Source organism: Myxine glutinosa, chromosome 6 (genome assembly GCF_964187855.1).
Source record: "Myxine glutinosa chromosome 6, kmMyxGlut1.1, whole genome shotgun sequence".
Lineage (NCBI taxonomy): Eukaryota > Metazoa > Chordata > Myxini > Myxiniformes > Myxinidae > Myxine > Myxine glutinosa.
This window is the reverse complement of record NC_136266.1, coordinates 29,986,887-30,013,290: the sequence shown is the minus strand read 5'-3', so window position 1 is coordinate 30,013,290 and position 26,404 is coordinate 29,986,887. Positions and strand designations below refer to the sequence as shown.

The 26,404-nt window shown below is 46.2% G+C and overlaps 1 protein-coding gene across 3 annotated transcripts in view; it reads left to right on the top strand.

Annotated features, from left to right (window-relative positions):
- LOC137429676 (uncharacterized) overlaps positions 1-26,404 on the top strand; it is a 155,519-nt gene that overhangs the window by 121,138 nt on the left and 7,977 nt on the right. Inside the window, exon 10 of one of the 3 annotated variants that reach the window (XM_068119801.2) lies at positions 6,325-6,656. The exons of the other annotated variants lie outside the window; for them this stretch is intronic. Coding sequence (XP_067975902.2) covers positions 6,325-6,329 — 5 coding nt within the window. The 3' untranslated portion in view covers positions 6,330-6,656. Of the gene's footprint in view, positions 1-6,324; positions 6,657-26,404 lie in introns of those variants that run through there. 3 annotated transcript variants of the gene reach the window in all.

Genomic DNA, 26,404 nt, shown 5'->3' with positions numbered 1-26,404 from the left:
CGTGAAAATCCACAAATGGAGGAACAAACCGCGAATGGCGAGGCAAAATCTGCCAATGGTGAGGCAAATCCCGAGAATGTCGACGATAATCCGCGAAGGTCGATGAAAGTCCGGGAAATGGCGAGACAAAACCTGTGTATGTCGACGATAATCCGCGAAGGTTGATGAAAATCCCGCGAGTGTATGCCGCGGCATTCTTTCAATAGGGAAAATGGGGATGGGTTATAGGTTCCCGGCAGTTCCTGATTCACAAGAGGAAATTTTTAAAAGTTTAAAATGTTTTCGACCGCAAATGCACATGATTACAGTTTCATAAAAAATGCGTAAAATTAAATAAAAAACGACAACACCAGGTACCGTTTCCAATTTACTGAAGGAATGTGCTTACAGTTTATTAAAAGTGCTTAACCATACCGCACCATGAAATTAAATAAAAAAATACAACACCATCATGCACCGTTTAAATTTTTTATTTTACAAACACACGCAACTTGCAAATGATGATGTTTCTGATGATGGTAATGAATTAAAATCCCAAGAGTTTCTCGAATTTTGAGGGTGACCCAAATGATGGTGCAACAAAATCGTGTCCTGAGGGAGAGGTAGGAGAAGGAGAGGACACTGGTGAGAATGCTGGTGAGGACGCTGAGAGGAAGGCAGGAGAGGGTGTTGGTGATCTTGAGGTGGAGGGAGTAGGGCTGAAGAAATGGGTAATGGGGAGCTGCCTGACAGATTGTCCAATATTTTATGTAGCTCTTTGTATGGGAGCAGCACATCATCTAAGCCACTCTTGAACTTGAGGTACCTCTCCATGACTGGGTCAGTGTCTTGCACCCTGTCGGCAATCGCCCACGTGTCCTGCAGCACCTCGGACCACATCAGACCCCAGGACCTGATGAGATGCCTGATACAGAGCATGCGTCGGAGGTGTACAGCCTGCATCACAGCTCATGGAGGACACACGATATTGAGGACTGCTGTCATTCTGTCCTTGACTGTTAGGAGTGTTGTGTCCATTCCTGTGTCATTTTGTTTTGGACTGTATTCAGGTGTGTGTCTTTGTGTGCAGTGTTGTGACGTTTGTTGCACCACCCCTTGTGATGTTCATGCTTTTTGTTTTTGCCTTATTGACATGTGTTTCGTAAAGATAGCTGAACTTTACCTCTGTGTTCAAATATTTTTCATTTTGGCGTGGAGGATTTCAATGAGTGTCCTTCAAAAGATTTGATAAGTTTCTTTTGATGTTTTGTGTGTGTGTGTTTGTGTGCGTGCGTGCATGCGTGCGCGTGCGTGCGCTAGCCTGGTGTTGGCTTAGCGATTAGGGTGCCGGCTTGGGATCCTAGGATCCTGGGTTCGAATCCCCGTCTATCGCTGAATTAACGCCAAGGGGGTTGACTCAGCCTGTCAACCTTCCGAGGTTGGCAAAATTGAGTACGAGCTTGCTGGGATGAATGATCACGGTGTGGACCCCGATTTAGAATAGGTACACCGTATCCCTGTGCATCATCAGAGCGTGACCAAGGGTTGGCGTCAGGAAGGGCATCCGGCCATACAAACATTGCCTCAAATAGGGAACCATGATTGTCATAGGGCCCGCATGGCTAACCCCCGCTCCAGCGTGGAAAAATGGCCTTAAAACGATCATTCATTTATATATATATATATATTAGGGTGCATCAAACGCCCCATGATTTTCAAAAAGTTGTTGTATTTTAATGTCTATTCCCTCAAATGTTACACTTGTTGGTAGAAGTATGTATGCAAAAAATAGATGAAATCAGAGGTGGTCCTGGGTGGCCACCGGCCACTTTTATATATTTAGGGCCATTTAGGGCCACAGCTAAACTACTTTACAAGATAATGTAAAATTAACTACAAGATAATGTAAAATTAACCATTATACCTATATACAAAAGTAAAGTCCTACTTTTACTAAATGCCTAATATCAAACAGTTAAAACAACCTTACATGTCAATGTAAAATTAACCAAAATCGTTCTTCATATTACAAAGTTGTAGTACAGTGTTGTAGTATTGTACTTTCATTGATTAAAAGTTTGAAAATGTATTAAGCACAACGCCAATGTCACTACTCCAACTTTGCTCGTTTCCGCAAATTTGGCCTCGCTTTGCGGTCACATTCAACCACTTGAAGAAGATTTTGGAAGTGGTCTTCTCTTCTTGCAGTTGAGACAAAATCAGTTGCGAGCTTTACTGCTCTCTCCGCAGGGTCATTCACAACATTAAGCCCATCCACAATGGACTTGGCTGCCTTGAAGTGCTCATTGTTCTGCCAAGTGTCAACATCCTCTGTTAGGAAGGTCATATCTAGGTGAAGAAGGTTTACTGTAAACCACGAGTCCTCGTTCACAAGATCAGCCAGGGTTGTCGCTTCTGTAATTTTTGGAAATGACGGTTTGCCATATCCAGAACCGTAGCGGTGTTTTGGAGTGCTTGGCATTTCATCTGGTTGTATGGCCAGTAACACATCTGCAAGGGCACGACGATCCTTTTGAGGAATTGCATTGCTGAACAGTGCCAAAACAACCAGTTCTGGGGTTAAATACCACAAATGTCTATCAAAGGCTTTCACAGCGCTGACTGAAATGGTTGAGTTGACAGCTTTATAGTTGAGCAGAGTCTTGTAAAAGCACAAATCAAACCATGGGGCATTTGAAGCAGACTGACATATGAGCCACCAATCACAATAAATATAAACAACAAAAACAACAAACTCCTTCAGTTTTTTCTGTTGATGTTGTGTTGTTACAGTTCCTCGAGGTAGTAGAGAAATTTGCTCTTCAAGTAGGCATATTTTGATGGAATAAAGAATCTTTGACATCCACCTTGCTTTATGCATGGCCCCTGGTCTGTGGAGTGTTCCTTGTTTTGTGACATCATCATCGAGGACTACCTGGCAGAGTTGTGCCATTTCCTTGTAGTCTTCCCTACAGTATGAAGCGCTTGTGCGGATTGTGCTTAAAACCTTGTTTTTGCAGGATAAAAGCAGCTGTTGTGCATAGTCATTGTACATGGAAATGTCAATTTTGGTTAAACTTTCATTCTTTGCATGCGATATGCGTTCCCAATTCTTCTGGAATTTTTGGAACAAAGATACTTCTGGAGACTTTGATGCCTCAATTTTGAGAACGTCAAACACATGATCCAGGATTACCTCTCCAACATGATGGCGACATGCACACCACAGAAGAGCACGGTCCAGTTTTGATTGAATGGTAACACAGGCAGCTGTAACGTGTCCAGTGTTTGATGCTGTTGTGTCAAAACATAAGTTGACAACTGATTGTTTGCACTTCCATGAATGTAGATACGTGTAAGTGTGCTCGGCAATGATGTCACCTGATGACCTATCACTTCCAGGAGGATATCTAGCCACCCCCAGTAGCTTTACATCAGTGGCATTCCCAACCAACACTGGCAATCTTTCTTCCTTGACATTCTTGTTTGTGAGCGTTGGTATCTGCTTGCCATCCCAGTGAAGTGTTGCAGCTGTTGGGGCGATCCAATTTTCTTGAATATCTTTGGCGATAGCACTTGTTATTGATCGTCGAGCCTTATCAGCAGTTGAGTACGACTTGGCCACACGACGTGGATCACCTCCTGCCTCTTGAATTACAGCTTTGGTGAGCGCAACCTGTTGAACAGGAGTTATGTTTAGTCGAGTAGCAACAGACACAACTGAATGTCTTTTCAGAATATCATGAGGAATAAAGGCAGATGTACCTGCATATGTTGATCTGTGGTGACTACGCTTCCTTTGAAACTCTGGAATCGCCTCTTCTTCAGTTTCTTCCAAGCTATCTGCAGAGTCACTATCATCAGAGCATACAGAACTAATTGTCATCTCTTGTACACTGGATGATTCATGACGTTCTCGTCTTGAAGCTTCCGCTAAGAGGCGTTTTTCTTTTCTATGATCTTTATCAACTTTCTTCTTGTCAACACCACCAAATGAGGCTACTCTGTCAGATTTCATTGACTCTAAAAATACTCTATCTTCCTCATTCTTAATGTTTGTCATTGCATCTTTTGTCCATACACCAAAGGTCTTATCAAGATGTTCATTCATGGTTTGCAACTTAGCCAAAGTGCTTGGAGATTCTCGGCGAGAAACAGGTATTTGACGCAATTTGTTATTGTCATTAAGAAGGTCAAGTATTAGTTTGCAGCATTGATGGTCTGAAAGCATAGGAATATTTGCTTTAGTGTAGAATTTTTTCAGCTGGATAAGGACGATGCTGGCAGATTTCCATTTCAGTGGCTGAGTTTGTTTGCCTTCACATATTTCTTTCTGGATGTACCACATCACGCATCGAAGAACCTGCCGGCAAGTTGGGAGGCGGACTCCTGTCAATGTACCATCTGCTTCTGTAAAAGCATTGCCAAGACCAAAAATGGCACTTGCTAATCTGGTCTTCTTATCTGCCATCTGAAAGAAAATAAAGGATATTATTAGACTACTAGTATGGGACCCACGATTAGACCTCCGATTTCATTCATGTAAAAATACAAACTAATTATCAAACCATCGTTTTTTGCATAAAATTGTTATATTTGTATTCCTCTCATCAAGACCTTCAATTTGATACCAAACATGACTAGGTTTGGGTGTAAAATAACAAAATCAAACATTTTTACATAGTGCGGCCCCGAAAATGGCCCTAAATATATAAAAGTGGCCGGTGGCCACCCAGGACCACCTCTGATTTCATTTATTTTTTGCATACATACTTCTACCAACAAGTGTAACATTTGAGAGAATAGACATTAAAATCCAAGAACCTAAGGGCGTTTGATGCACCCTAATATATATATATATATATATATATATATATATATATATATATATATACATACATACATACATACATACATACATACATACATACATACATACATACATACATACATACATACATATACATACATATACATATACATACAGTCACGTGAAAAAGTAAGTACACCCCATGGAAAGTTTAGACTTTTTCAACATAATTCAACATACAGCTATTTGATCTTCATTTCAACAATATTGATAGATAAAGGTTATATAATATAACAAATATCATGAAACATTGACATTTTGTAGTCCATTTATAATTTAAATAAACATAAATGCAAATTTCGCATGTGGAAAAAGTAAGTACACCCTTGGCTCCAATCTAATAAGTGGTATTGCCCCCTTTGGCAGAAACAACCTCAAGTAGGCGTTTCTTATAACTGTCCACCAGTCTCTGACATCGACTGGGAGAAATTTTTGCCCACTCCTCCATGCAGAATTCTTTCAGCTGTGCGATGTTTGAGGGGTTTCTTGCGTGCACAGCTCGTTTCAAATCCCCCCACAACATCTCGATGGGATTTAGATCTGGGCTTTGACTTGGCCATTCCAGAACCCTCGATTTCTTTTTTTTCAGCCATTCCTTGGTGGATTTACTGGTATGTTTAGGGTCATTGTCATGTTGCAAGGTCCACCTTCAGTTGAGCTTCAACTCTCCGACAGATGGCCTCACATTATCCTCAAGCACCCTCTGCTACAATGAAGAATTCATCGTGGATTATATGATGGTGAGCTGCCCAGGCCCTGATGCAGCAAGGCTGCCCCAAACCATAATATTTCCACCACCATGCTTTACAGTTGGTGTCAGGTTCTTGTGGTCAAATGCTGTCTTTGGTTTTCGCCAAACATGTCTTCTGGTACTGTGGCCAAATAGCTCTACCTTTGACTCATCTGTCCAGAGCACATTGTTCCAGAAGTGCTGGTCTTTGCCTAGGTGTTCATTGGCAAACTTTAGTCTTGCCCTGATGTTCTTTCTGGACAGCAAAGGTTTCCTCCTGGCACACCTCCCATGCAGATCAAATTTGTGCAGCCTCTTTGTAATGGCAGACTCGTGCACTTTGACATCAACAGTGGCAAGAGCTTCCTGTAGGTCCCGTGATGACATTCTGGGGTTCTTAGAGACTTCTTTCAGCATCTTGCGGTCTGCTCTCGGGCTGAACTTGCTGGGGCGGCCTGGCCTGAACAAGTTGGCAGTTGTTTGGAATCTTCTCCACTTGTAAATGTAGTGAAAATGTACCAAAGTTGAACCCAGGTGTGGTGCTCACTTAAACCGCTGGGCGGCGTCTATAAGACCTCGGACGTCCGCGACTCGAGGCCACTCCTGCGACATTATACAATGACATGTAGAATTGAATGGTACGTACCCACTTATATTCTAGGCTTGCTTGCATTGACTGATATATTCAATCTTTCTCATATGATGCCTAGATCCTGATATATATATTGCATGATGTATTTTACAGGATGATGTAAAGATCTGATTGACATTAAACCTACATATGGGACAAGTTGTGGACTTGGTTGATTTTCACAACACTTAATGTCAATCAGATCTTGCGGAAATGGCGGGACACGAGTCTGGCGATGGCCGGATGAATGCAGATCTCAGACGAGCGTTTCCCGACATTCTCCACGCTCCTGCGAGGCCCACCTCGGAGAAGAATGACCAGCGGAGGACCCGTCGAGCTAGCTCCAGCCACGGAGCTCCGACTGCTCTCGCTGCCGGCCTGCCTCGAAGGGACCGGATGTGTTGGGACCTCGCAAGCATTTTGTGGAACCGCGTCGTCAAAGCGCGAACTGCTCTCCTGAGGCCCGAACGCCGGAGCAGGCGTGATGGACTCCGGCAACGCCTGGAGAACGTTGCTACTGGGCAACGTCCTGCGGCCGAAAACCCCGTCGGAACGACGGACCCGCTTGGAGCCGAAGGTACGAGTCTAGCCTCGGTTGCTCGAAACGCTAATGGCTCCGTCCGAGCGAATCATCCTAGATTTGCGTGCCTCGGCCCGAGATGAGATTCCCACGCGAGTGTTCACGACTCCCATGCCATGTCTGCCATGCATCACACGGCCGGCCTACCCGACCAATCGCTGCTCGGTGGAATCACCTCCTACGCAAAGCCGCACACTGCGCCCATCGCGGGCACAACCCGACCGATCGCTGCTCGGTGGAATCACCTCCTACGCGCGAATCGCGCGCTGCGCCCATCGCGGGCACAACCCGACCAATCGCTGCTCGGTGGAATCACCTACGCGCGAATCGCGCACTGCGCCCATCGCGGGCACTACTCTGAGGGGCCGGCGATTCTGATCGCTGCTCGTCGGAATCACCTCCTACACGCGAATCGTATGCGATTCCCCTCGCAGGCCGTACCCTGCGAGGCCGGCGGCCCCGATTGCTGCTGGTCGCATCCCACCTACGCGTGGCTACTCAACGAGGCCGGCGAACTCCGCTGCCCGGAATCGCCTCAATGCATGAAGCTAGCTTGACAAGAGGCTTGCTTGGCACCATTCGAGGACTCGCCGCAGCACGGATGAGTTTCTAAGGAAGTCGAGCGGGACCTTCATAGACTTTCACAGCATTCGGGCATGATCATATACCATAGCGCGATGTATTCTATATGTCTAACTCCGGACAAACACGGCCCGAAAGCTATCGAACGAGACGCTACTTCAGGACGTGATATGTATTCAATCCTTTGGCCCGAAAGCTATCAAACAAGACGCTACTTCAGGACGTGATATGTATAACACGGCCCGAAAGCTATCAAACGAGACGCTACTTCAGGACGTGATATGTATAACACGGTCCGAAGGCTATCAAACGAGATGCTACTTCAGGACGTGCAGTTTATCGCTGCCAAGCGTGCTCGCCCTCTCGACTCGGTGTGCCGCTCTGGTTCAACGGGCCGAGCTCGACTTTCGGTTTCCCTCGAACGCAGTGCGCCCTAGATAATACAATCCACTCGTCGGCCGGGTTCGTATTCAGTACACCAATCTCGAGCCCGCTCGAATGCTGGTGCCCAATGGACGCGAGACTATAGATTTCGGTGTGCCACTTTACTCCGTCTGGGGATACCGCTCAGCTGGAACTCCGCTCCAGGAATCCGAGGACGGGGCGAATCGCCGTCGAACTCGCCCGCACGCGCCCGAACCAATTGATGACGTCATCGACTAATCACGCGTTTGCCCTACAGCGCCATTAACGTAATTGCCTGCTTCACGCGCTTGCGTCATCAGAGTACGTCTACCTGAGTTCGTCTACCTTGGTACCTCTACAGATAGCGGAAATACTCAACCTGACCGCCCCAGCACAAAAGTGCGTGTCATAACGTGGCGGCCTTCGAGGGCGACTAGCCAACATCGAGGACTTATGCCGTTAATCGATAAGGGGGCATTTGGGAGTACACGGTGACCCCATGAGATAGTAACATTGAGCGTTGCGCCCGACTCCCTTGTCTCCTGAGCAAGCCACGAGGGCACCGACCGCCTGTTCGCCCTTGACTCTGGGCTTGTTGCTTCTAGGGCAGGGCTCTTGGCTCGCCTCCACGACACATTTCGAGACTGCGAGACGCCTCGCCCGGCCGCTGCCTGATTTCATTTCCCTCTGACCCAGACTGTGAAGGTCGCTCGACTTCGGTACGCGGCGCGCGGCTGCTATCTCAAAATAAAAGGGGGGGGGGGTGAGATGATGGACAATCCATCCGTCAGCCGATCTTCGATCCTCCGAGCGCTGTACTGCTGGACGGGATTGCCGTATGCATCGCGGAGGTTCTGCGCGCTTCGCTGGGGAGGCGCGTTTCGGTCGTTTTGTGCGTCGTCGGTTTCGGTCGTTTTGTGCGTCGTCGTACTCTGCCATACTTGGTTGCGATTCCCACGCCGACTGCAGTTTGCCGGTCGTTCAGGCAGCCTTCGGAGGGCGCTCGTGGCAGACGTATATTTGCCGGAGCTTGTCATTCGTACGCGCTGCCGTCAGAGGGCGCTCGGGTCTCGTGAGAGGGATCGCTGCCAACGGTAGTTTCACGTGCCGAAGCAAGAGTTTGTAATTCGTATGAGCTGCTGTCAGAGGGCGCTCGAGTCTCGTGATTTCAAAAGGGCCGCTGCCGGTATCGAGTAACTCTCGTTATGGCTCCGAATGGCTCTCATCGATTCTCTCTCTCGGCAATTCCATGACATGGACCTAACATGGATCGACCATGTACCCTTGGAGCCTAGTCAGGTACAGACTTACTGTAATGGACTTACTGTAATGGCTTCCTGTCATGTAATCTTACTTACTGTTACAGCTTACTGTAAAGAGGCTTACTGATTTACACATCTTACACATCGACACATCTTCCTGTAATGTGTTGCATTGCGACGCATGGAAATCTTACTTACTGTTGCAGCTTACTGTAAAGAGGCTTACTGATTTCCACATCTTACACATCGACACATCTTCCTGTAATGTGTTGCATTGCGACGAATGGAAATTCGCTTTTCGACAAAGTACAACTTATCCTATCTAGCTACTGTGCCGACGACTCACTGTAAGGCTAGACTATTGTGACCCACGGGCTCATCGTCTGCCGGTATCGGACATGATTGCTAACCAGGCTATGGGTGCGCCTAGGGAACATCTGCCGTCTCTCCCTTCGCCTGATGCACCCCTGCCTGAAGGCACTGAGGTGCCCCTCCGACACCTGCCTCCAGCGGCTACTCCGAAGCAGGGGACTCCAGGCTTGGGGATGTCGTACCCGGTAGTTTCCGAACCCGTGCTGGCAGGGTAATTCGCCACCCTGACCGCTACGGATGGACCGACTGACCTGTAATAATAATGGATTTATTTTATATAGCGCTTTTCAGGACGCCCAAAAGACGCTTTGACAGAGTGCAAAACATAAAACAATTGCACAAAGACAAGAATCAATAGGGGAATATTTCTTTGACACCCCAATAATAATATAATGGCTTCCTCCATCAATTAATGCTGACGTGCGCTCGCTTCCTGCCTAGCGGCAGTATAGTTCTAACGGTGGGGAGAATGTAGTGAAAATGTACCAAAGTTGAACCCAGGTGTGGTGCTCACTTAAACCGCTGGGCGGCGTCTATAAGACCTCGGACGTCTGCGACTCGAGGCCACTCCTGCGACATTATACAATGACATGTAGAATTGAATGGTACGTACCCACTTATATTCTAGGCTTGCTTGCATTGACTGATATATTCAATCTTTCTCATATGATGCCTAGATCCTGATATATATATTGCATGATGTATTTTACAGGATGATGTAAAGATCTGATTGACATTAAACCTACATATGGGACAAGTTGTGGACTTGGTTGATTTTCACAACAGATATGATCTTCCGGACAGTCAAACGATTGATTTCAAATTGTTTGGAGATCTTTTGAAATCCCTTCCCAGACTCGTATGCATCTATAACCTTCTTTCTGAAGGCCTCAGAGAGCTCTTTTGATCTCGGCATGGTGACGCCGCACACTTCAACAACAAAGAGCAAACCAAACTAAATGTCTGAGGTTTAAATAAGACAGGTTCCTCCAAGATCCTCTGTAACGATGTTATAATCATTTGCACCTGAGCTGGTGCACCTGATTCTAATTTGGGTATTTGAAGTAGTGATAAATGTAGGGGTGTACTTACTTTTTCCACATGCAAAATTTGCATTTATGTTCATTTAAATTATACAATGGACTACAAAATGCAAATGTTTCATGATATTTGTTATATTGTATCACTTTTATTTATCAATATTGTTGAAATGAAGATCAAATAGCTGTATGTTGAAATATGTTGAAAAAGTCAAAACTTTACATGGGGTGTACTTACTTTTTCACGTGACTAAATATGTATATATATATATATATATATATATACACCACACACACACACACACACACACACACACACACACACACACACACACACACACACACACACACACACACACACACACACACACACACACACACACACACACACACACACACATATAATATATAATATATACATACATATACTGAAACGCAAAAGAAACTTACCACCTTTGAAACCTTTAAATATCAACAATAACACTGCGTGTAGTAAATGTGTGAACTTATTTGTCATGGACAATAGTGTCCTCACTGTCAGACAAAACGGTCACGGATGGTCACTTGAACCTTCAATGGTCACTTCATAGCACAGCTGTTGAACAGCCGTTTGACTGTCAGTGATTAGCCAAGGGGTACGGGATGATTTTAATGAGCTGCACGTAGTGCTGTTAGCTAGATTCAAAATCCCGTCTCGGAACCGTCTCGATAAATTTTCAATTTTCATAACGGGATCTCGGGTCGGCTCGGTTCCCGGCAAGGGAAAAAAAAAAAAATAAAAAAAAAATAATAAGGCTGCAAAAATAATGGAATTTCATTACAATATATAAACAACAATGAAAAAAATTCATTCTGATGTTGAGTACTTAAATTCCGACTTAGCTTCCATTTACCGGGATGAAATAAAATACACCGCCTACATGCAGATGATCGGCCACCGATGGGACCGGGTTATCTCATTACAGTTTGTATTGTCGTGTAATTTCTTGCTCGGAATGTCAGAGAGAGGGAGAAAATGTTTCTGCTCAGGCATATTCGAGTCCAGGTTGGAGTTTCATTATCATTTTGTGAGTTGTGATCGCCAAGGGGCTCGCTCCCCCCCCCCCCCCCCCCCCCCCGTTCCCCTCCTCTCCCCCGCCCGGCAATGCCGGGTACTTCTGCTAGTAAATTATAAAGCAGGCGGTGTAGTGATCACCCCCCCCCACCCCCTCCTTATTTTGACTCTGTGACTAAAGTAAACGTAATCAACTTATCAGGCCTAAAGTGGAGATAAGAAAACCAAAATACTTTCACATTCAAACCGTCAAACCAAACCCCGAGGGATTCTTACAATTTATAGATTTAGCGTTGCAATTAAACATAAACGTTCATCAAAAACTCATTTCATAAAACTACATAATGTATTGTACTTGTATTAATACATTGTGTGTAGAATAATCCGTTATAAACGTGTTTTTAATCTAAATAAATATCGTCCCTCCATTCACGGGGCCTCGAGCGAGTCCCTCGATATTAATGTGCTAAAGACCCTAGCAACCACATTCCGTAAGTCGTCTCCAAGGACGGACACGTGACCGCAGCGAAGAGCGGAGCGAGGCGGAGTGATACAGCGGAAGGATTCAACGGTTTAAATGAAGCCGCGATGCGGGGGATTTTCTTTGGGACCTTTATCCTGATTTCGTTACCTCCGCCACCAAAGGTAGATGGAGGTTATGTTTTCACTCCTGTCTGTTTGTCCGTTTGTTTGTGAACACAATATCTCAAAAAGTTGTGGACGGATTCGGACGAAATTTTGTGGAGATGCAGCGTGTGTGACAAGGACGACATGATTAGATGTTGGTGAAGATCCGGATTCGGAATTCGGATTCGTTTGCAGTGCATTGTTTGTTGACGAGGGGAAAATCCTGGAACAGTGAGTTTACTTTATCTATCAAGTATCATCGTTTGTGTCAGTTCAGCTGCACTTGCGAAAAATGATGCTTGTGCAGAAGCAGAGTAATGAAAGCAAGGCTCAATAAATGCCTCTATTATGGAAAATATCTGCAAGAAGTTGGAATTTTAACCGGGATTTTTTTACCGAGAAATTGCGTCAATGAATTTATCTCAGGACCTTCTCGAAAGCCGAAACCGCCGGGATTTCGTCCCGGTCTCGGCTCGGTTGACAGCCCTAGCTGCACGTGATGTCTTGATATTGGCTTTAAAAAGGCCAGTGCAAAATGGGCATTTTGACCGAAAAATTTGACCATTTTGACCAACTTCAAAAAGACCGAAAACGCAAAAGAAACTTACCACTTGTTTGAAATGTAATAAAATTGTAACAGTTCAAAATAAAACAAACCAACAATTGCTAATTGAAACATTGGCATTTTATTGATGACATGTCAAGTTTTTGACCAAGATACACCATCTCATCAGTTTGTTCTACAGTACAGAACAGCACAGGGTGCAATGTCAGTCCCCTTTCAATAGCGTGTGTGGCCACCATTGTTTTGGATACAGGCAGTGCATCGTCGGCGTATACTGCCTCCCAGTCTTTGGATGGATTGCTGCTGGATTCTGTCCCACTCAGTCCTCAATGTCTGAAGCAGCTCTGCCTGTGTCCTGGCCCTGCCAACTACGCGTCTCCCAAGCTCATCCCACAGGTGCTCTATGGGATTCAGGTCAGGGGAGAGTGCAGGCCACTGCATGGTGTTGATGTTCTCGCCTTGGAGAAATGCAGTTGTAAAGCGAGCAGCATGGGGACGAGCGTTGTCATGCTGAAAGGTTCTCAGTTCTGGGTTGTCTAGCAGGAATGGCAGCAGATGAGGTCGCAGGATGTTATCCACATACCGCTGGGCATTAAGATTCCCATCCACAACCACCAGTGGCGTCCTGTACCGGCCTGATATGGCGGCCCACACCATCACACTTGGGCCACCCCACCTGTTGGCTTGACGCACGCAACAATCAGCATATCGCTCGCCAGGTCTTCTCCAGACACGCTCACGCCCATCAGGACTGTCCACACAGAACCTTGACTCATCGCTGAAAGCGACCTCGTTCCACTGCGCCAAGATCCACCGCTGATGCTGCTGGCACCATCTCTGTCGGTTGCGGCGATGGGCAGCCGTCATCACGGGGCCTCTGTATGGTCTTCTGGCAGTCAGACTATAGTCATGCAGTCGTCTTCGTGCAGTATCATTGGAGATCCGTGGGTTTGCACGCCCCGGAGTTTCTGCCGCAGTGCGGGATGCTGGACGGAATCGATCCCGCAGGTGATTTCGGACCATCTGCCTGTCCTGCCTTGCAGTGGTGACTCTTGGCCTCCCTGATCGAGGTCTGTCATCTGCAGAGTTGTGGAGGGTGTCTCTGTCCACCAGGGCCGATATTGTCTGGTGTGAACAGCCAAGGCGACGTGCCACCTCACGGTAGCTCAGTCCGCCATGCAGCATGCCCAGGGCACGCTGCCGTTGATCCCTTGACAATCGTGGCATGTTGATTGAAATGCCCATTTTGCACTGGCCTTTTTAAAGCCAATATCAAGACATCACGTGCAGCTCATTAAAATCATCCTGTACCCCTTGGCTATCACTGACAGTCAAAACGGCTGTTCAACAGCTGTGCTATGAAGTGACCATTGAAGGTTCAAGTGACCATCTGTGACCGTTTTGTCTGACAGTGAGGACACTATTGTCCACAAATAAGTTCACACATTTACTACACGCAGTGTTATTGTTGATATTTAAAGGTTTCAAAGGTGGTAAGTTTCTTTTGCGTTTTCGGTCTTTTTGAAGTTAGTCAAAATGGTCAAATATTTCGGTAAAAATGCCCATTTTGCACTGGCCTTTTTAAAGCCAATATCAAGACATCACGTGCAGCTCATTAAAATCATCCCGTACCCCTTGGCTAATCACTGACAGTCAAAACGGCTGTTCAACAGCTGTGCTATGAAGTGACCATTGAAGGTTCAAGTGACCATCCGTGACCGTTTTGTCTGACAGTGAGGACACTATTGTCCACAAATAAGTTCACACATTTACTACACGCAGTGTTATTGTTGATATTTAAAGGTTTCAAAGGTGGTAAGTTTCTTTTGCGTTTTCGGTCTTTTTGAAGTTGGTCAAAATGGTCAAATTTTTCGGTCAAAATGCCCATTTTGCACTGGCCTTTTTAAAGCCAATATCAAGACATCACGTGCAGCTCATTAAAATCATCCCGTACCCCTTGGCTAATCACTGACAGTCAAAAGGGCTGTTCAACAGCTGTGCTATGAAGTGACCATTGAAGGTTCAAGTGACCATCCGTGACCGTTTTGTCTGACAGTGAGGACACTATTGTCCACAAATAAGTTCACACATTTACTACACCAGTGTTATTGTTGATATTTAAAGGTTTCAAAGGTGGTAAGTTTCTTTTGCGTTTCAGTATATATATATATGTATATGTATATGTATATATATATGTATATGTGTATATGTGTGTGTGTGTGTGTGTGTGTGTGTGTGTGTGTGTGTGTGTGTGTGTGTGTGTGTGTGTGTGTGTGTGTGTGTGTGTGTGTGTGTGTGTGTGTGTGTGTGTAGATATATATATATATACACACAACAACAGGCATTTTAAGGCCATTTTCCCTGCTGGAGCGGGGGTTAGCCTTGCGGGGCCCCATGACGATCTTCTCCATTTTGCCATATTTTCTGCATCTGCCCTTGTTAACCCCCATGCCCCTGCATTTCTTCTTCCACCACCTTTAGCCAACAATTTATCGGTCTTCCCCGTCCTCTACTTCCTTCTCCATTCATTTCCATCACTCTTCTCAACCAGTCACTTTCATCCTTAACACATGACCAAACCATCTTAAACTGTTTCTCTTCACAGCATCCATCACAGGCTATATTCCCATCATCTTTCGCAATTCATCATTTGTCCTCCTCTCTCTCAATGATTCTCCATAAATCCACCGAACCATTCGCATTGCCACCCTTTCCAGCCTTCGTTGCTGCTCTACATTCATTACCCATGTCTCGCTCCCATAAATCATAACACTTCTCACACATGCAGCATACACCTTTCCCTTCAGCTTCAACGACACTCCCCTCCTCGTCAGCACGCCACTCAGTTCCAGAAACTTCTTCCATGCATATCGCCCTCCAGCAACCATCGCCGAGCCTGATCCACCTTCTCCATTCAGCATGTCCCCTTGGTAGCAAAATGTTTTCACACCTTCCAGCTTCATGCCGTCTCCAAGATGCAACTCAACATTTCCTCCATCTTCAGCTCTCTGTATGCACACCTCACACTTGAATGTCGCTGCCACACTGGTTAATGACCCTCTCAGACCACTACATTTTTGATGAACCCACTCTGCGCACATTGTACATTGAAATGGAGTTTACTCCGACACCCTTCCTGCACACAGCACACGGCCACTTCCCAGCTCTTTCCACCTCACCACATGCTTTACCACTTGCCATCACCTTCGTTTTTCCGATATTCACCTTCAGACCTTCTGTCTCCATACATTCCTTCCACTTGTTCATCTTCTCCTTCAGTCCATCCATACTTTCCGCAATCAACACCAGATCATCTACATACAACAACTGTCATGTTAAACCCTCCTTTACGTTCTGAGCCAGCACCTCCATCACAGCGACAAATAGTAGTGGACTTCTTACCGACCCCTGATGCACTCCCACCTTCACCTCAAACTCACCACTGTTCCCTTCCTTCGTCCTTACAGCTGTGCGCGCTCTCGTACATTGCCATCACGACTCTGATCAACCATTCCTCCACTCCTAACTTCCTCAATGCCCAAGTCACTTCTTTGCATGGAACCCTATCGAATGCCTTCTCCAGATCAACAAACCCAAAAAACAACTTCTTCCCCTTCCCCATGTACTTCTCCTGCAACTGTCTTACAATAAAAAGCGCGTCTGTCATTCTTCTTCCCGGCATAAATCCAAACTGCATTTCGTCGATCTTCACTCTCTTCCTTATCCTCTTCTCCAACACCTTTTCCAATACCTTCATTCCATGCTCTAATTATCTAATAACTTTATCGCTCGATACGAGCCACCGTCCAGAGGGTCACCTTTCCCCTTGTATGGATGGACGAGGGTACTCGGTTCCCAATCCACTGGAATGCGGCCTTCTTTCACCACCAGATTACAGATCTCTGTCATTCTCTTCACACCCCAACTTCCCGCTGCCTTCAACATAGCTCCCACAACTCCCGTCGGCCCGCCCGCTGTTCTCCTCTTCATTGCTTTTATCGCTTCCTCAACTTCCTTCTCAGTTGTCTTTTCTGCCGGTCCTAAAACTGGGTTACTCTCTATGTTGCCATCCCATTCATTCTCTTCATTCAACAGCATTTCCATATATATCTTCCAGCTTCCTTTAATTCCATCTGGGCCCACAACGATTTGTCCCACTTCATCCTTCAAGCAACTCACCCCCATCACATTGCACCTCTCTTTCGCTATCTGCTTTGCAATCCTGAATACTGCTCTGACCCTCTTCCGAATCCAAGTGTTGGCCGAACATTTTCCTACCTGCCTCCTGCGCCTTTGCTACCTCTTTCTTTGCAGCCTTCTTGGCTGCCTTATAACTTTCATGCTCTGCCTTTTCTGCGCCCGTACCCATCACCTTCTGCCACTCCTTGAACTTCTTCCTCTTCTCGTCAATCCTCTTTCCAACTTCATCATCCCACCACCATGTTTCCGAGTGCCTCGGTGGTCCTTTTGTCCATCCACATACCTCACCAACGGCTCCCAACAGACTATCTTTCATTACATCCAACCACTTTCAAGTTCAACCACATCATCCTCTACAATACTCAGCCTCTCTTTTAATGCCTCCCTCACTGTCACCTCTTTCAACCTCCACACCCTCATTCTCGGTTGGTACTTCACCCGCCGAGCTCTCCTCGCCCCTTTCACCCTCATGTTCCAGACAACCAAGTGGTGCTGTGAAACAGCCTCCTCTCCCGGGATCACCTTTGTGTCCCGGAGGTGCCTATTACGAATTAGTCACTTCCGTCGTTGTGGTTTTCATCCATTGTAAGCATTTTTAGTTCCATGTCCTATTCTTGGCATTGTTTGAGTGAAATGGAAATAACTGTTTTCAAAAGGGAAAAATTTGTGTTTTAAAAGAAAAACGAAATGGATCTGGAGAAACCGGAAGTGAGGAAGAGGTAGCGAGAGCGGAGCAAGTGAGGTCGGGAAGAAAAGCCGAGCTACTTTGAGGTCTCGAGCAGACGCTGGCGAACGTGGGTCACGAGCGAAGATTGGTTTTCCCAGGAAAGGGATTCCTGTGACAGAGTCATGATCGCTGTGACAGATAAACCTGCGTGACGGGTTTTGCGGTTGATTCCGAAGAGAATCGTTGTTGGAGAGCAGGTATGCCTCCATTACCGGCCCGCCCGCCATTTCGCATCGCTCCCGCCATTTCGTCTCACTCCAACCTTTTCACCTCGCTCCAGCCATTTCACGGCGCCCAGCCGTTAGCCTGGTTTGCGTGTGTAACGTGGATTTCAATTGGGAATTTGTGGTTCTCCGTTTGGGAGCCGCTGAACGTTACTTCCCGAAGGTGTGATTTCCCAGTCGCCTTTTGGGTGTGCCTTTGCGGCTCTTCGGCAGCGTTGACTGTCAGCCGACCTGGATTCTGGTCTCGATACGACCTGTTTCTTGTGATCACAGGAGCGTGGATCGACTTTGGCTGGTGCCGGGACAGAGACTTTGGGGAATGTTACTTTTCGCTCACGTGGAGCACAGTGAGTTATCGAGTCAGAAACTGATGGTACCATCATAGGAATTATGTGGTATTTTTGTTGTGCAATTGAAAGTTTTTGTCCTTGTGCTGTTATTCTTGTGTGACATTAATACAATACTTGTTTTTTGGTAACAATTGGTTGGTGTGGTTTCACCATTGGTCATTGACACACATAATAACACATCTTTCTGCCATGACTCCTTTCGGGGCTCGAAGGTACACCGTGACCGGGGTTTGGGGAGGAGCACTGAACAGAAATTGGGGGCCTCGTCCGGGATTGAATTCCCTAAGATTCACAAAATTCCCAAATTTGGAATTTTCTAACATTCCCAAATTTTTCTAAAAATTTGAAATTTTTGTGTGAAGGTTAACAGGTGCTAACTGATAGTCACCATGGTGTTTGACGTAGAAAAGTTTGTGACGTCCCATAACGAGGGACAGTTCCAGGTGTTAAAAAGATCCGAACTCATGATATTGGCCAAATATTTTAACTTGGAGGTCCGAGTTAGCATGAAGAAAGCAGAGATGCAGACATTGGTGGTAGAATCTCCAGTGGGACAAGGAACATGGGAAGAGGTAGCCTTGGATTGGTTACCAGAGGAAAAAGGAAATGTGGAGCTCCGGAAAATGGAGATGCAACTGCAGAGCCAGGAAAGGTTAAAAGAGTTGGAATGGAGAGCCGAAAAGGAAAGAACAGAACAGGAACGAGAACTCGAGGAGAGAAAAGCAGAGGAAAGAAGAGCTGAAAAGGAAAGAGCAGAACGGGAACGAGAACTCGAGGAAAGAAGAGCAGAGGAAAGGAGAGCCGAAAGGGAGTTAAAGGAACGGGACATGGATTAATTATCAGAGGGAACTTAAACTGAAGGAGCTGGAATTACTGGGGGAACGGAGAGAAGTAGTATCCATGCCGGCTTGTTCGACAACCAGTCATAACTCTCGGGATGTTGGTTGGCATGTGAGGCTGGTTTCACCCTTCAATGAAAAGGAGGTCGCCAAGTTCTTTTTACACTTTGAGAGGGTGGCTCAAATGTTAAAATGGCCTGTGGGGTCCTGGACTATGTTAGTACAAAGTGTTCTGATGGGTAAAGCTCAAGATATCTATTCGGCTTTATCGATTGACCAATGTGCAGATTATGAGATAGTGAAGAAAGTCATTCTCAAAGCCTATGAATTGGTCCCTGAAGCTTACCGACAAAAATTCAGGAATGCCAGGAAGAGAGAGAGTGAGACCCATGTGGAGTTTGCCAGAATGAAGGAAACTATGTTTGATAGGTGGTGTGACTCAAAGGAGATTGGGAAAGACTTCAACCTTTTTCGACAATTGATCTTGGTGGAGGAATTCAAACAATGTGTCCACGTGGACATTAAAGTACATCTGGATGAAAAAAAGGCACCGGAGTTGTATGAGGCAGCAACAGTGGCAGATGACTATGCCTTGACACACAGGATGGGGTTCCACAAACCTAACTTCCCACCGAGAGTTAGCCAGGGGAGTTATGGTAAATCAGGATCGGAGAACAAATTTTCATGGAGGCGGCCTAGAGAGGACTATGGGGACAAATCTGATACCGCGACTTTTAGGGATCAGAAGATTGCAGTTCCAAGACATACCTATCTTCCGGGGGGCCCGAGGCAGACCACGAGTTTTTCCTCCGGGCCTACTTGCGCTTTTTGCAAGAAACCTGGGCATTTGATGTCCCAATGTTACGCCCTGAAAAGGAAAAATCAGGAGCGGAGTCAGACGAGTGCAATTCCGAATGCGTTGGCCAATGCGAGAAATCGTCCTTGGAGGACAGTGCCTTGTGAAGGTTCCCATGCCAAAGTTACGGCATCGCAGAACGACCTTGTCCAAGAGGATTACAAACCTTTTATTTCCGAGGGGTTTGTGTCACTGGATCGGGACTTAACGAACCAGAGACCTGTTAGGGTATTGAGGGACACAGGAGCACATCAATCTTTGATGCTTGAGGGCATTTTTGCCATTGTCGGAGAAGACGGCCACGGGGTTTAGTGTTCTCTTACAGGGGGTTGGTGGCTATGTTAAAGCTCCTCTTCATGTCATCCATTTGAAGTCTGATTTGGTGTCAGAACCGGTCACTGTGGGGTTACAAGCCACTCTTCCTGTAGAGGGAATCTCTTTTATTATCGGGAATGATTTGGCCGGGGGTCGAGTTTCTGGTAATCCGATGTTGGTTGAAAAGCCCAGTATGGAAAGTAACACAGCACAGTTAGAGCAGGAGATTCCGGGTATCTTTCCATCCTGTGCAGTGACTCGTGCTATAGGTAGGAAGTGCTCTGAAGAGAAGGAGAAGGAAGGTGATGTGGATTTGGGTTCCATAGAGATATTGGAGGAAAAGTCTGGAAGAAATAATAGGAAAGGGAGTGACATCAAGGAACCTAAGGAAAAGGTGGCATCTGGACCGAAAGACAAAATGGAGTGTCCATCGGAGACATCTGGGAACGAGGCTGAACAAACAGTGCTTGTCCGAAAGAGACTTGTGGAAGAACAACACAGAGATTCGGAGCGCCGGAGTTTGATTGGTAAAGCCATTACAGAGGAAGAGGCTATGAAGATACCTTTTGGTTACTTCATGAAAGGGGAAATACTCATGAGAAAATGGAGACCACCGGAGGTGCCAGCAAATGATGAGTGGAAAGTTCATTACTAAATTGTGGTGCCACCGCCGTACCGGAAGGAGATATTGAGTTTGGCACATGAGACGCCTTTGGCTGGGCACCTTGGAGTGAACAAGACATGTGACAGAATATTGGTACATTTTTTCTAGCCAGGATTGCGATGTGGTGTGGCGGAGTTCTGTAAATCTTGCCATTCTTGCCAGCTGGTGGGAAAACCTAATCAGAAAGGCCCATCTGCACCTTTAAAACCAATTCCACCTTTTGAAGAGCCATTCAGCTGAGTCATTATTGACTGTGTCGGCCCTTTATAGTCTACTTGCCAAGCCTATAGAGCCCTCTTGTGAACCCGGAAATGTTGAGTACCCCAACGTTTTAAGTTAGAAATGTACAGTATGGGTCCCCAGCACTTAGAAACTGCCGGATGCTAACTTGCATATGTTGGGCAATTAGCAAAATTAGCATTAATAGCATTAACCCTATCAAACATAGGCCTGGGACACTGAAATTTCTGTTTCGCTCTATTGCTCCGTTTGAATGCTTCGTGTGAGCAAACTATTTGAAGGATCTGTATGAAATTTGGACATAATACACTTAGACAGATATGCTTTCCGTGAGTGTTCTCATCAAAATTTCCTGCGATCAAAATTTCATGTGAAAAAAAAGGATGTAAAAGCCGTGGATTTCTTTTTCACCCAACATTTTTTTGCGCGGTTAGTGCCTCTACTCTCATGTTGAGCTACAGTTTCATTGTTAGTGTTTATTTGAACAGATCGTAACCTGGCACGTTCAACACACTAAGCCCCATCTCGCTAGCTGCTATAGTTTTTGAGATATTGAGTATTTAGATTAATTTTTAGCCCCGCTATGGGTGGATTGTTTCATCACCCCTACCCTAATAGCTCACAGGTTCTGGCGAGCAGAAAGAGAGGGTGATTGGATGCTGCAACAACACTGCCTTGAAGAGATGCTGCCCTATTTCTTTGCTGCCGGTCATCACCACTACGCAAGATGGATCACATGGCATCTGCGCGACATGCAGTACCTTCCTGCTACTGCCAAGGATGACCTTTACGCTGGAAGCCATGTGTGCCGCCACTCTGATGGTGCAGCTGCAGTGAGTGGAGACATGTTTGGGGAGCAGACATGCATCAAGCAAGGGAAGGGAGTAGGAGGCATGAAGGGCATCTCCACCAACCCTGAGCAGGTCGCCGTGTGGATCCAATCTTTCGGCATCTGCTCCTATCTCTCCAAGTCATTGGATGAGATTTACGACGATGCTGAAGCACCAGATAAGACAATGAAGCCCAACAGACACAAAGAAGAGGGTAAAGGACGGCGGGAATTGGACGCGGAGGACCGGGCTAAAATCCTGAGAGTGCTACAGGAAAACTCCCATCCACTCACCATAGAGACCACAACCCTCCACCATATCATAAATGGCCAGGTGGCAGATGAAAAGGTGAATGTGCAAGATGCATTGAAGATCGGACAGGACATGAGCACACTGTTCTCTTCATCACTTCCTGAGAGACTTCATGCGCCCATCTCAAATAAGGTGGTGACAATGACATTCACCAAAAAAAGAGTGAAGGTCAATGCGAAGATCATATGTGACCTTGAGGCGTTGTTTGCTCGACTGCTGGTGGTGGGGAGCAAGAGAAGAATGGAGCTCTCTGCCCTCTTTGACTACGAGCTCGGCTCGGTCCCTGCATCCATCATCGATGAGTATGGATGCCTCAGGAAGGGTAACAAGTCTGTGATCGTCCAGCGTCTTGGAATCCTTGCCCCCAATCCCTACCCACCACATGTTGTACTCGTTGATGCATTGCAGCTCATCTACCACGTGGTGTGGCCATCGTCAGGCACTGTGGCTGACCTCGCAGCCAGCATGGGGCGCCGGCTTAATCGCTACATCACCGAAACATTTGTCATCTTTGACCGGTATGAGCAAGTCTCTGCCAAAGACCACGAGAGGCAGAGAAGAGCTGGGGAGAGCTCAACAGAGTACCGACTCTCACTGACAACCCCTCTACCTAGCCGCGACAAAGTGATGAAGAACAAGACAAACAAACGGAGACTGGGTGAGCTCCTGTGCACACACAGCATAGGAGATCACATCAAGATGGTCAGCAAAGCAGACAGTGTTGTCACTCATGATGAGGCTGACGTCTCCCTCATCTCATACATGTTGGATGCAGCCAGTCGCGGAGCTGAAACTGTCCGCATTCTCAGCGACGACACTGATGTTTTCGTACTCATGGTCTATTGGTGCTGGAAGGTGGGTATCACATGTAACCTGCAGATGGAAAGATGGGATGGCACTATTCTCAACATCAATTCGACAGTAGAGAATCTCGGTGAGCAGTGTCGCTCCATCCTGGCTATGCATGCTCTCTCCGGATGTAACACTACCTCCTATCCCGCGGGGAAAGGGAAGGTGTCCGCACTCAACGCCATGAGAGTAGTACCTGGTGACCTGCTTCACTTCATCGGAGAGGAGGGAGCTACTGATTTACAGATTACAGAGGCAGTGAGTGGTTTCTTCCTGGCTCTGTACGAGAGGGAGTCGGCATCTCTGAACGTCACCAGATATGACATCTATCGAAAGCGCAAAACCCCCCCAGCACTGAAGACACTGCCTCCTACAGAGCGCAACGCTCTCCTCCATGGATGGCGTGCCCATGTACAGGTGCTGCTTTGGAAAGCAGCAGACTGCCCTGACCCACCAGCTGTGGACATAGCAGAGTTTGGATGGAATAAGAAGGAAGGCGAGAAGGGAGAGGAAGTCATCATGCCCATCCTGGATGCAAGCCCCGTTGCTCCTCCTGCCATGTTGGAAATGATCAGCTGTAGCTGCAAAGCTGGGTTAAAGCCCTGTTTAACAGCAAAGTGCAGCTGCGTAGCTGCAGGCCTGGCCTGTACCAGCTACTGCTTCTGCAAACAAAGGCTCTGATAGTACATGTTGCAACACACTCACACACTCACAGCAAGAAGAGCAATATGACAAGAATGTAGAGTCAGGAGAAGAAGATGAAGACGATGAGGATGAGTTTTATGATGAGGATATGCTTTATAACAGTGCAGAGTAGTAGAAGTGCAAGACGCTCTTTCTTGATGGAAGTTTTATGTTGTGTAACTAGTGCACATATTTTTCAGCTCTGATAATTTTGGGTATACTTGTGTTTTAATTTTGAGGATATTATTTACCCATAGTCATATTATTCTAGTTTGGTATGGTACTTGCCTTTGTTACCTCTAATACCTGTGAATAAAAGTGGAGCAATAGAGCGAAACAGAAATTTCAGTGTCCCAGGCCTATGTTTGATAGGGTTAATGCTATTAATGCTAATTTTGCTAATTGCCCAACATATGCAAGTTAGCATCCGGCAGTTTCTAAGTGCTGGGGACCCATAGTCCATACTGTACATTTCTAACTTAAAACTTTGGGGTACTCAACATTTCCGGGTTCACATTGCTGGCAAGTAGACTATTACCTAAAACTAAGGCTGGGCATCAGTATTTGCTGACCATCATGTGCTCTTCCACGAGGTTCCCAGAAGCAGTACCTTTTAGAAAAATTACTGCGGCAGTTATTGCGAAGGCCTTGATTAAATTTTTCACTTTGGTTGGCCTACCTAAGGTCATCCAGTCTGATCAGGGTTCCAATTTCATGTCAACGCTTTTTCAGCAAGTGGTACACCTGTTGGGAGTGGAGCAAGTAAGATCAAGTACTTACCATCCCGAGAGCCAAGGGGCCTTGGAAAGGTTTCACCAGACATTGAAGAATATGATCAGAACGTATTGTTTTGGATGTGACAAGGATTGGGATGAGGGAATACCCTTATTGTTGTTTGCTACAAGGGAATCCATTCAGGAGTCATTGGGATTCAGTCCTTTTGAACTTGTGTTTGGACACGCAGTTCGAGGACCATTGAAATTGGTGAAAGAACAGTGGCTACAGGAGGAGTCGCAGTCAACAGTGGGTAGAGTATGTGTCAACGGTTAGGCACAAATTGGAAAAGGCTTGTGAGGTTGCGAGAGGAAACTTGAAAGTGACACAGGATAAAATGAAAGTGAGACATGACAAGAAATCTCAGATAAGAAATTTCAGTCCTGGGGACCGAGTGTTAGTGTTGCTTCCTGTTCCAGGTCAGCCACTACAGGCTAGGTATTTTGGTCCCTATGCAATCGAAAGGAGGGTTAATGAAGCAGATTACGTGGTGACAACTCCCGACCGACGGAAAAAGCGGCAGCTGTGTCATGTCAACCGACTGAATAAATATTATGAGAGGAAGCCTGTGGAAAAAATGGTTCCTGTCTCACCTGTCGTGCCTGTAGTCAGGGTGCAAGAGAATCCAGAGGTTGAGGCCGGTGTGAAGTTTGATAACTTTGATGACCAGGCTTGTCCCAGATTGACGAACACGGAAGTGTTGAGTCATCTAGATGAGAAATTAGGTCATTTGACGAGGGAACAACAAGGACAACAACAAGGACAACTATCCAGCCTAATTTTTGAGTTTGCACATTTGTTCACAGATGTACCTGGTCGTACTGACTTGGTATATCATGATATTGAGGTGGGGGAAGCCACTCCTGTGAAGCAACACCCCTATCGGATGAACCCTGTGAAGATGGAGTATCTTCGGAAGGAGGTTCAGTATATGTTGGAGAATGACATCATCGAACCAGGCAGCAGTGAATGGAGCTCACCATGTGTGTTGGTTCCAAAATCCGATGGCAGTTTTCGCTGTTGTACGGATTTAAATCGGGTTAATGCAGTGACCAAGACCGACTCATATCCCATCCCGAGGATTGATGACTGCATTGATAGAATAGGCCCAGCTAAATTTGTAACTAAATTTGACTTGCTGAAAGGGTATTGGCAGATTCCTCTTACTGATAGAGCCAAGGAAATCTCGGCTTTAGTCACACCAAATGGGTTGTATCAGTACAAGGTTCTTCCCTTTGGATTGAAAAACGGGCCTGCTACATTCCAACGGCTGATTAATAAGCTTATTGCAGACCTTGGGGGGTGGAGGCTTATCTGGATGATGTCATCATCCACACCATGACCATGGAAGATCATCTTAAACAAATTCATGCATTTTTCAAGAAACTGACCGAGGCAGGGTTGACCATGAACTTATCTAAGAGCGAGTTTTAAAAGCACAGGTGGTGTTCCTAGGCCATGTAGTAGGTCAGGGTCAGGTGCAACCGGTGACAGCCAAGATCGAAGCCATTGATCGCTTCCAAGTTCCAAAAGGGAAGAAGGAGCTTATGAGATTCTTGGGTATGGCTGGTTGGTACTGGCGGTTCTGCAGGAATTTTTTCTGATGTGGTAGCCACTTCAACGAATTTGCTGAGGAAAGAGACCAAGTTTGTTTTGGATGACAAATGCCAGGCTGCCTTTGCCCACGTCAAAGCGATATTAATGAGCTCTCCTGTCCTAGCAGCCCCGGATTTTCAAGAACCTTTCAAGTTGGCCATTGATGCAAGTGATGTGGGGCTGGTGCAGTTCTATTACAAGAAGATGAGGATGGCGTGGATCACCCGGTGTGCTACGATTCCAAAAA